General features: G+C 49.6%; 1 protein-coding gene across 1 annotated transcript in view; it reads right to left on the bottom strand.

Annotated features, from left to right (window-relative positions):
- The window catches only part of GRK5 (G protein-coupled receptor kinase 5), a 214,377-nt gene that overhangs the window by 59,566 nt on the left and 142,765 nt on the right, over nucleotides 1–12,046 (bottom strand). The window contains exon 3 of the mRNA XM_046654156.1: nucleotides 5,878–5,990. Coding sequence (XP_046510112.1) covers nucleotides 5,878–5,990 — 113 coding nt within the window. The remainder of the gene's footprint in view (nucleotides 1–5,877; nucleotides 5,991–12,046) is intronic.

Genomic DNA, 12,046 nt, shown 5'->3' with positions numbered 1-12,046 from the left:
CTGCTGCCCCCAGGATCATCCAGGCCCCACTTTAAAACAGCCACAGTCTTCTACTGGTCTTGAGAAACTCAGACATTAGGACTGAGCAGGAAAGCAGCCTTTCCTGGGGGCTACATCAGAGCCCAGTGAGGACAGGGTATTTTTAATAAACTCCACTTGACAGAAATTCAGCATAGAGGTGGGAACCATGTGGACGGTGCTGGCTGAGCCAGAGAGCACTGGGGCGGTATGCAACACCAGGACACCGCTACCTCCTCCCTCCTCGGAGTTCCAGTCAGGATGGAAGAAAAAATGTATTTCAGACGAGAATTGCGCCAGCCCTGGAAAACTCAATAAAGTCTCCATGCGTAAAAGAGGTGTTCCAAAGGCTGGTCATTTGACGTCAAGGTGGGTGATGAAAAGGCCTCGCTAATTCCCAGGGATGCAGACAAAAACACGAGAGGACGGAGTCAGCCTCTTGCGAGTGGCGGCTTCGTTAAGGCATATGTAAAGAGCGTTTGTTGCGTCAGCACCAGAGCCAGACTTACATTTCCTTTCCAAAAAAAAAGCTCTTGGTACAGGCCCAGCACAAGGGAACGTCTGCACGACCAGAATGAAAATGGGCATCCATTGGATTTTTTTTTTTCTTCTTCTCAAACTGACTATAAGTGTCTAACAAGACATGTGGCTGGAAAATTCCACTGGCTCCTGGGTTTAGCCTTGCCCCGCTCTGCCTCATCAACTCTCTAAACAGGTCCCAAAGCTGCTGATGCTTCACCTTTTCCAAATGGGGAGCAGCCTTGGTCCAGGATTCAGTCTTTTGTCCCCATCTCTCCTCCATCCACACTCATCTCCTTGGTGAGCTCATCCAGCCCATGGCTGTAAATACCAGCTATACATTGACAACTCCGAATTTTCTACTTCCAGCCCAGATCTTTCTCACAAACTCCAGACTTGAACACCCACCTCCCCTCGAACGTCTCCACTTGGATGTCTGATAGTCATCTCAAGCTGAGGGTGCCTAAAATGGAGCTCCTGATCTTCCCCCCTCAAGCCCCCCACAGCCCTACCCTTACTCCATCCTTCCAGTTGCCCATGTCAACCTTTTCAAGTCATCCATAATGCTTCTCTCTCAGCCCCAGGGCATCAGAAAATATTGTTAACTCTGCCTTCAAGACATGCCCCAAATCCAACCACTTCTCACCACTGCCAACTGCTCCCGCGCTGGCTCGAGCCACCATCAGCCCTCACCTGGACGGCTGAGGGAGCCTCCTATCAGAGCTCCCCGCTCCCACCATAGTCCCCCATAGTCTGTTCCCAACACAGGAGCCAGAGGGTCGTTTAAAAGGACCTAAGTCAGACCATGCCGCTGTTCTGCTCAAAACCCTCCACTGGCTCCCCCATTTCACGCAAAGCCAAAGTCAAGGTTCTTTAATGGCACAAGGTCTTGAATGATTGACACCTGTCCTAGATCCCTCTGCCCCTGCTCCCTCCACTCCAGCCACCACACCGTTGCCTGCAGGCCTTTGCACTGGCTGTTCCACTGCCTGAGATGTCTTCCACCACATACTCACCCAGCTAACTCCCTCAACTCCTTCCAAGCCTCAGTCAAACATCACCTTCTCAGAGACATCTCTGCTGAGCGCCCTACTTAATCCTACAACAGTGTCCCCATTTCCACACTCCCAACCTCCCTTCCATGCTCCAGTTTTCTTTTTCAATCCCCTTTATCACCTTCTAACCTTCTGTATCGATACTCAGTTATTATGCTTCTTGATTATGGCCTCTCTCTCCCTGGAGAGAATGTAAACATCATGAGGGCAGAGATCTTGGCCCATTTCATTCAGTGGTTTATCTCAGGGGCCTGCTACTGTGCCTGGCAGAGAGGATTTTTCTTAAACGAATGAAAGACTAAAAGAATGGCCAGGAGCATGATCCCGGGGCTTCTCTTCCTGCTCCAAGTGAAGGCCTTGCCAGGGTCAAGGTGTTCTGTGAACCCAGGAGAAAAGAAAACAAGACCCAGGTCCTGCTAAGGGCTCACAGGCCACATAGGGTTGTGAACACTCCGGGCACTTTGAGGTGGGCTGGGCTGGGGGCTGTGGATACATCTTGGCCAGTAGCCCCCAAGTCTGATGGCGACAAAGACCCTGACGAGGGGAATCCTTGTGACATGTAGTGGGTCTGCCAGTTCACAAACGAAACAGAAAACCCAATGTTCTCCCAGCCTGGCTATGGGAGTAGGATTGAGAACAGAATCAAGGAGTCTTGGCTTTTCAGATTTCTGGGTCTTGATTTAAGAAAATGCAATCTAGGAGAAGTAGTACATCACTAAACAGGCTTGTGGGGGCGCTGAGGGATTGCTTTGCAAAAGGATTCATGGTAGGTCTACTTTCAACAAAGAGCCCACCCCACCGAAGACCCTAGAAAGCCTGATCCAATTTGCCAGAATCCACGTCACCTCAGAGGCAGCATGATGTAGAGGAAAGAGCAGTGGGTTGGGGGCCAGGAGACCTGGGTTCAGGCATAGCTCTGCCACTCACTTCTGGTGTGACCCTGGGCAAGTCACCGCCTCCACTGGGCCCACATCCTGAGCACTGACCATCTGTCAGGTGAGGCGTTGTAGGCTGAGGATTCAGAGATGATGAGCTACATTACATTGTGCTACAAAGAGACTTCTGGTTAGCAGAGGAGACAGGCACCCAAGTAAACCCTAATGACTACATTCACTGGGCATCTGTGACATGCCGGACACTGCTCTGAGCAGTGTGAACTCATCAATGCCTCTACCACCATCAGATACAAGTGTGTCTCCACTTACAGATGAAGACGTGAGGCACAGAGAGGTTAAGCACCTGCCCAAGGTCTCACTGCCAGCTGGTCTGTCTCTGGAGCCTGTGCTCTCAGGCAAGATGCCATTCTGTCAGAATGGCACAGTAATGAGACTCAGGTGCATGTCGGAGCAAGCACCTGGAGCAGAGGGCACAGCAGGGAGAGAGGGTGGTCAGGGAAGCCTTCTGGGAGCAGAAAGCAGGAGAATGAGCAGGTATTCACCAAGCAGAGAGGACATGGGGAGGCACTTCAGGCAGCAAGAGTGAGGGAGCCGGGGCCAAGAGGCTTCAATCAGCCTGGCAAGTCAGAGCCATCACAAGCAGTGATGGGGCCAGAATGCAGGGCTCAAGAAAGACCCAGAGGAACCTCCAAGGATGAAAGGGAGGGCAGGGGCCCATCAGTGGAAGGTCTGGTAAGTCAGCCACAGAACTTCAATTTTATCCTGGTGTCAATGATTCCCAACCCTGGATACACAGTACAGTCCTGGGAGATTTGAAACATGCCAATGTCTGCTACAAACAATGGCCAATCTAGTAATGGGTACCCCTAGTGCCAAACTGTGGTCTCCAAGTAGCATTTCTCAGTAAAAGGAACCAGGGCTCCTTGGAGAAATGACGGACTCCAGGTTTAGGGCAGGAAACATACAAGATGAGCTCAGAACATCATATCACACCAGACAGCAAGGTGGCTGCCAGTGATTAAGGGTCCTCTCATGAGCTCAGAAGCCAATCTGAAGGGCTCCAGTGGCCAATGATGAGACCATGGAGCACCAATAAGGATAATGACTATCATGCATCAAAACACATTCTTTTTTAAATCCACATGTTTGAAACTCTAACTGGTTATTACTATTGGAGGATGCTAGTGAACCAACTGGGTACTTTGAAAACATAAATACAGGAAAAGAGTCAAGCATTTCCCATATGAACTTTACCACTGGGAAACCAAATAGTAATCGAAAGGACGCGGGAAAGTTAGCAAATGAAGAAAGAATGATAGACTTAGAATGTCACCATGTTGCAACCCCTAATTAATCAACAGATTTAGGTATTGAATGTCAATGGCTACTACCATCTCAAAAAGAAAGACAACCAGATACCATATAGCCCCTGACAGAAGAATATGAAACTACTTATGAAGTCAGTCCCCACCACCCACTAAAATTGAAACTGAATCTGACCAAGTTTCTAGATCCAATGAGCAATTTACAAGAAACACAGAGGAATCTGTCAGATGACACATGGGAGTGAGAGCGTAAATCAGACTATGGGACGCTCTCCTGCATAAACAAGGGGAGATGGTTATAAACTGTTAAAATACGCATCTATAAAAAGCATGAGAAAATCAGAAACTTGAATATTGACTAATATTTGAAGATAGTAAAGAATTTTTTTTAGCTGTGATAACGGTATTGTATTTTTTCTTAAAGAGCCCTTATTGTTTAGAGATGCATACTGAAATGTTCAGAGATGAAATAATAAATGTGAGATCTGCTACAAAATGCTACAAGAGGGGGGATGTGGTGGAACAAGATTGGCCGTGAGTTCGCAATTGTTGAAGTGGGGTGAAGTGTGCCTGGGAGTTCATTATAGTATTCTGTCAATTTCTACTTTTTATAGTTCGAAATTTTCCATAATAAAAAGTTATGAAAACAGTAGGCCCCACCTCCAGAGATTCAAACTAATGAGTCTGGGCTTCAGCTCGGGCACTGGTATTTTTTTAAGGCTCCCTGGTGTTTCGACTGTTCAGCCAAGGTTGAGAATTGTCGTACCACATATGAGATGTGCAAGAACCTGCTCTAAGACCAAGGCAGAGGCTGAGGAGGTGAGGGAACTGCTCTGGGAGAGACCAAGGAGCCAAGCACAGGGTCCTTGATCAGGAGGGGAGTGGGAGAGGACAGAGACAATGGAAGGATTTCAAGGTTTGGGTGGCTGTGAGGTGCTCGTCCCTGGAACAGAGAATACATCAGAGCTGGTAGCTGTGGGGACCTGGGGGAAGGTGCTGGGTTTGTTTTGCACACGTTGACTTTGAGGGGTCCCATGCAACTTCCTATGGAGACCTTCAGTGGGCAGTTTGTCTTGGTCTAGAGATCCACATGGAGACCCTGAAGCAGACACAGAAACTTGGGCCCCAAAGGGCTGTCCCACAAACCAAGACAGAGGTCGGAATGGCTGCAGCCAATGATGGCATTAGGGCCTCTAGGAAACCACAGCATCTTGGCTCCCTGCCCTGGGAGGGGGAGCCTGGATGACCCCATTCCTTTCATGACTGGTCTCCATTCCTCACCGCCCCACCCCTTGTCCACCTTCCTTTGATAGAAACCCCAAGAGCAGTGAACCAGGCTGAGGGGCCCTGCCTTCTTGGGCAAGTGCCGAGGGACTCCTGCATCTTCCTACATCCTATCCTAAAAGCCCCTGCAGATCAATCAGCATTTGTTAAACAAATGAACGACCAGTACGTCTGAGGGAAGTCCCCATGGGGTAAGGAAGAGCACGTATGCCAGCAGCCAGTGATGCCAGCAGCTGTCAGATTGGCTTGAAACAGCCAACACATGGTCATTCCACAAACATCTACTGAATGCCTGTATGCGCCCCATACAGCAGGGGTGAGCCCAGGGTCCTGGCCTCAGGGAGCTTGCATTCTGGCAGAGAAGCAGACAGTAAACAAAGACACATACACACACAAGCTTTAGAACTTTAGAAAATGGGTTCTCTGCTCAGGAAGGGGTCGTGGAACCCGAGAACTACCTTGGGGTGCTGGGAAACCTGCCCGACTTCCTCAGGCGCTCCCCTGCATAACAACCCAGGCTCCGGGAATCAGAGAACTGACACAGCCTCACTTTAAAGCAGCAGCAACCGAGGCCCAGAGAGGAAGGTGGCCTAACCATGGTCACCCAGCAGGTGTAGACCTGGAGACAAGTCTGCATTCTCCAAGTCTGCAGTGGAAGTTTCTTAAGCAACCAGTTTATTCTTCACCCTTCTAAACCACACGGTCTGTCTTTTCCTCCAGACGAAAACAATTGCTGATCACAGAGGACCAAAGGGCCTCCTCCCAGAAGCAGGGACTTACCACTGAGTCCAGGAACTGAATGTAACACTCCAGCCCAGGTCTGGTTTCACAGAACTGCCGGAAAAGCAGCCTCCCAATTGGCTGCTTGTCACATAAACTGCAGTAATCTCTTTCTGGAGAGAAGAAGAGAAGAATGTGGTCAGACCCAGGAGAGGGCCAGTCGGGGCGGTCCATCAACCCACACCTGGATCCAGAGCCCCAGATGGATGAAACAAGGTGACTGGCAAACTCTCAGGACCCCTTATTTATTTCCAGGCTCTGCAGACTCAGAGGGGGACCAGGTCAGTGGAGAACAAAGTGTCAGTTATGGCCCAGCCTCTACTCCCCAGCCCACTCCCCCTCCCTTTCCAATGCCCTGATTTCTATATGGAGAGGCCAGCAGTTCCAGAGACTATGACTCCACCCCTTGGCTGGCCAATCAGCATGTCACATTCCCTGATTATGGTGACTGGATAAGGGTGGCAGGCATGTAACCCAAGCCGGTAAAATCAGAGTGAACCACGCTGGGCACGCTGAGCAGAGGTGCTCTCTCTTCTTCTGGATGCTGTGGTGCCTGAGTGAGGTCAGGGTCTGCTGCAGTGTTCTTGACACTGCAAGAGAAGCCGCTGTGAGGATGAGGCTGATACATGGAGGAGTCAGAGCTGGGAAAATTACAAGAAGTAAATAGAGTTGGTGATGTGATGAATCTCTGGATCAAACCATGCCTGCAGCCCAAACCACATCTGAAAAGCTTATTTATGAGCTTTGCTTAGGGCAGTATGAAAAGATTTTAAAGTTCCTTGTAATTCAAAGCATGCTAATGGATACAGCAAAAATAATAATAATTTCATTGTTGCCCAGTTGGAGGAAAGCCCAGTCTTAGGATGCTTCAAATTATTAAAACCCTGCATTTCCAAGCTAAGGAGCTATAGGCATGGAGACAGAAAGTGACCAACCCTCAGCCACTCAGTAGCCAAGGGAGTTCTGAAAAGAAATGCAAGGCAAGACTCCAAGCCTGGAGGCCCAGTGACTAGGGTTCTAGCCAATGATTTTCTATGTGACTTCAAGCAACTCACTGACCTCTCTAGGCCTCAGTCTTCCTCTGAAAAATGTAGGCATATGTTGGAGGTAAGATGGAAGGGTCCCTTCTGGCTCTTCCTGCAATGATGCTGAAGCCTCTGCAAGAGGCTTTCTCTGGCCAAAAAGACGCTAAAAGGACTGAGACTCATTGCCTCGAACCCTCTTAAGCACTGCACATTGGCCCTTTGATCCTACGGCTGCACCGGAAATGGTCAAGCGACTTTGTGGGGAAACTAGGAAGACAGTGAGTTAGTCCTTGGTTAGGAGAGCTACCTAGATGGAAGGAATGACTATACTCTTGCCAAATGTGGAGGAGCCAGGACAATCGTTCCCCTAGAGGGGGGTCTCTCTGGAGATACAAAATACAAAAAGGAATTAAAACACAACCATCATGTCAACTCACTTTCATACCCAAAGAGTTCACCCACAGGAGCAGAGCTGTTACCTGTAGGGAGGGTGGAGGCTGTTAGCATGCGTTCTGGAGCTAAACCACCTGGGCTCAAATCCCAGCCTCACCACTCACTGCCTGTGTGACATGGGGCAGCTGACTTGACACTCTTATCCCTCAGTCTCCTCATCTGTGAACCTGAGACAGTAATTGCACCTATCTGCTAGGACTGTCATGAGGATTAAATAAGATAATGCACAGAAAGGACTCAGGCCAGAGCCTGGCCCACAGGAAATGTTTAATAAACACCATCTGTATCATCATGGATATGGGTTTTTCGGTCTGTTCCATCCCCCTTCCTTCAGGGAATCTCCTCTCCCCAGGTCTGTAAAACTCCAGCCCAAGGTTGTAAGGAAGCCAACTGCTCCCAAGCCTCAGGGATGTGCACATGACTCCATCCTAGACGATAAGAGCACCCTGTCTCCCAACCACACAATAGGTTCAAGGATGGGCACACGACTTAGTCCCAGACAATAAGGTCTCTGTTTCTGCCACAGTGATAAGCTCAGAGAAAGACATGACTCAGTTCTAGCCAATCAGAGCCCTCCTGTCTTCTAGCCCAAATGATAGGTTCAGGGTGTGTGACTTGACTGGGCCTTGGAGTCCTTCCATGGCTTTTGCTAGAACTTCTGAGAAAGACATTTGCCCCTCTCTGGGATGACGAGGGCTTAGGGCCAGTCAACCAAGAGCTGCCACAACTGGCTTTTCCACTAGGCAGCGAGAGCCACAGAGAATGAAGCAGGGGAAGGCGGAGCTGATGGAGAAGAGAGAACCCAGTGCTCGAGTCATAGGAGCACCTTAAGCCAGCCGACCGAGGCCAGCCCGGGGGCTGCACGTTTATTTACCTGACAGACTCTTTGCTTAAGCCAGTTGGTGTTGGGTTTCTGTCTCTTGCAACTGAAAGAGCAGTGACCAGGCATACAGGCTGCGTAGTTTTACAGCCCACTCCGATATCATGTGTAAACTGCCTAAGGGCCGGGGACTATTTTTGTAGGAATTCACCAGTTCTAAGTATAGTGTGTATAAGAAGGCACTCGAAAATCTCTCATTCTCCCCTCAGTGGATACTTCATCAACATGGATGAGCCACCTTCCAAGTCTGCCTCTTGGCCCCCTCCCCACGTCGTTTGGGGACCGAAACTAGCCTTGGACTATTGCCTTAACTCAGTCTACCTTTCCATGCATGGATGCTTCACGAATAGCCACTCCAAAAAACATTTAACCCGTCTCAATGTGTGCCAGCATCGATGGGGGTGGGGAGACTGGGATGCGGTCCCATCCCTCAGGGAGCTTGGATTCTGTTGGAAAGCGGGCGTGGGGTGTGCGTGAGCAGACAAGATCCCAAGTGACAGTAATAAAATGTCAAGTGAGATGAGTGTTATCGTCAGCCACAGTAGGGAATCTGGGAAGGAGGGAGCCGAGAGGGTGACAGGTCTGGAGCCCGCACCTGTTAGCATGATGCCCTGCAGACACAGACTGCATTCTCTTCTTGCTACCTCCCACTCAACCTGATCCCCCGAGGTGAGGAAAACCAACTTCTCCATCCTTTCCCAATCCACTGAACTTCCCCAGCACAAACACAGAAGGAAAGTAAATTACCTTGTGTCAAACTCCAATTTTCTTCAATTATGGCAGAGAGTACCGCACTGCTTACATGATTTGAGCAAGGTGCCCCTCCCCACTTCCAAAAGCAATTATGAGATTTCGTGTACCATATTGTGATTCCTTAAGGGTTCATCTGACAGGAATTTTCCTCCCCATATGGCATTTGCTGTCAGTATGGAAACAAGGCCGCCACACACTCTCAGCACAGTAAACACCACGTGATTCCAACACAAGCTGTCAGCACCTCAATTCCATGTCTCTCCCAGCTGTACAGAGGATTCCAGGCAAGAAAGCCACTCATCAGAAGCCCAGGAAGAAATAAAAGGATCAGTAATTATCTATTCGAATTCTTTTCTCAGCCTTAAATACAGATAAATGGGCCTGTCTTCTGAGGAAGCACCACCCCCAACAATAAAATCAAAATGCAACGTTTGCAGTTCCTTTGGAAATGGAGAATGAGGACATAGAAGGAAGAACATGAATTTGGGGATTGATCAAGGTGACAGGAGGAGGCGCAAATCAAAGTTCTTGATGCATCAAAGCAAACTAGAGGTGCGTGTCACTTCTGGAAAGTCCGACAATGCTGAAGCTGGAAGCACGAGGAGCTCTACAATACAGCTCTGGAGGAGACCCTTTCTGATCGGTTTCTACAGAGGCCGGCCGTGTTGTTGAAATCCAGCTTGGAAGGGCCCTGCCCACAACTCTTCTCCAAGCGTGGTCTGTTAGGATTGGTGAGGAGCAGTGTCCAGGACACAGGGCACAGCCTTTCCTCTCTGTCCCTGAATCTCTCCGTCTCCTGGGATGCTGTGCCCACAGGCACACATACACTGTCCACAAACGTACATACACACTGGCTCTTCTGGAACATGAAAATCCTGCATGGGGCCATGTGCCTCATTGGTCTTTCCCTCCAAGCCAGAAAGAGGCTGTTGATGTAAGATATGAGGGGCACCAGGCCCCCTGCCTCAGAGTATCCACTAATCACTTAATCATTCTAGCTTTATTCTTTCGGGTCTTTCATTCATTCAGCAAACTCTCTTCCACGGTTTCCTGCCTTTTGATATTAGAAGGTTCCTTCAATTTTAAGACTGTTATTGAATTCAACACCTGGGTATGCGTGGATGAGCGAGTGGGAGGAGACATACGTCATACCCATTGGCAGATTAATGATCCAGTAACAGACTTGGACTTAACAGCTGGTGGTCAGCTGAGACCAAGAATGGGGGCGTGGTCTTTGTGATATGTGACTGTGTTTGGCCTTGGTCACAGTAACAGAGAGTCCCATGACTACAGGAAGGTGACCGGAAAGGGGAAGGGTCTTGAAAGCCCACTCTAAGCCTAGGACACTGAGTTGTGCCCTTGATCAAGGGGCAGAGTGCCCCCAGGAAGGGGCTGGGGCCTGCCCTGCACCCAGGAGGGTGGTGGGAGACATGCTTGAAAGGCAGGCTGGGCTAAGCCAGGAAAGGTCTGGACTCCAAGGCCAAGGAGACTGGAATGGACTCACTGCCCTACCACGGATCGATGATTTTAGAGCACAAATGATTGAACTGCAGTGCACAGAAAGGTGGGTGAAGATGAGGTGGGGAGTGGGGAGGCATCTACAGGGGAGGTCACCACTTTGGGAGCCACTGCTGCGTGTGCAGGGAGGGTGCAGCCTGTGTGGCTGGGATCCTGCTTTGGTGGGGAGCTGGATGCAACTGGCTTTAAGAAACCACGTGTCATTTGTTCCTTCAAGGTTTTGACACTCCCAAGCATGCCTACAGCTGGCCCGGGAAGCCAGGACTGCCACACCTTCCTGCAACACACTGACCTCCAGCCATGCCTCAGGCAGAACCACTTCTTCCCAATGGACAGTCCCATTAGTAGGTTGACAGACACTGGCGGGGCCCCGACTGTGCACTGTGTCCTGGGCCCTGTCGTGGGCATCCCTGAAAGCAGATGAGGGAGGCACCACAGGCTTCACCTTTGTCCTGAGCAGTCTGCTCACTAGCCGAGGCAGGAGGGAGGCACATTCACAGACAGGGCTGGGAAGAGCAGCCATAGACAAAACCGCGTAAAGCAGGACTGCCAGGAATGTCCCCGAAGGTGTGTCGGCAGAGGAGGCACAGACTGCCCTCATGACGTTGGGTAGGTTTCAGGGATGGCACCCATGGGAGAGCACACTGTAGATGGGAATGGGAGTGACGGGGCCACCAATGGCAAGGCCACAGGGGAGAGGCCGAGCACTGGGGAAGAAGGTCAAAGCCAGAGAAACAGGGCCAGAGGTTGGGCGAAGGGCAAGAAGCCACAGCAGGGAGGGAAGTCCCCAGGTGAGAAGCCTGGAGGACCAAGAGGGCATGGCAAAGCATGGGGCAAGGTGCGTTTGAGCAAGAATTCAGGGCCAGGTCTGTGACCACTGCAGGGAGCCAGTGACAGACCTTCAAGAGTGGCTTAAACTATATGGCAATTCCTCAAAAAATTAAAAATAGAACTACCATATGATCCAGCAACCCCACATCTAGGTATTTATCCAAAAGAATTGAAATCAGGATTTCAAAGACATATTTGCATTCCCATGTTTATTGTGACATAGTCAAGATGTGGAAACAACCTAAATGTCCACAGACCGAAGACTGGATTAAACAAAATGTGGTGTATGCATACAATGGAATGTTATTCAGCCTTAAAAAAGGAGGAAATTCTGCCATATGTGACAACACGGAGGAAGCTTGAGGATGTTAAGGTAAGTGAAATAAGCCCATCACAGAAGGACAAATACAGCATGGCTCCACTTATATGAGGAATCTAAAAGAGTCAAACTCCTAGAAGCAGAGAGTAAGGTTGCCAGGGACTGGAGGAGGGGGAAATGGGGAGCTGTTGTTCAATGGGTTTAAAGTTTCAGTTTTGCAAGATGCTTAGGTTCTAGAGATCTGCCATACAACACTGTGCTTTAGTTAACCATATTGTATTGCGCACCTGAAAATTTACTAGGAGGGTAGATCTCATGTTAAATGTTCTTACCACAATACCTTTTTTTTCTTTATGAGGAAGATTGGCCCTGAGCTAACATCTGTGCCAA

This window comes from Equus quagga, chromosome 2 (assembly GCF_021613505.1).
Source record: "Equus quagga isolate Etosha38 chromosome 2, UCLA_HA_Equagga_1.0, whole genome shotgun sequence".
NCBI classification, from domain to species: domain Eukaryota; kingdom Metazoa; phylum Chordata; class Mammalia; order Perissodactyla; family Equidae; genus Equus; species Equus quagga.
This window is presented reverse-complemented; position numbering and strand designations above follow the sequence as displayed.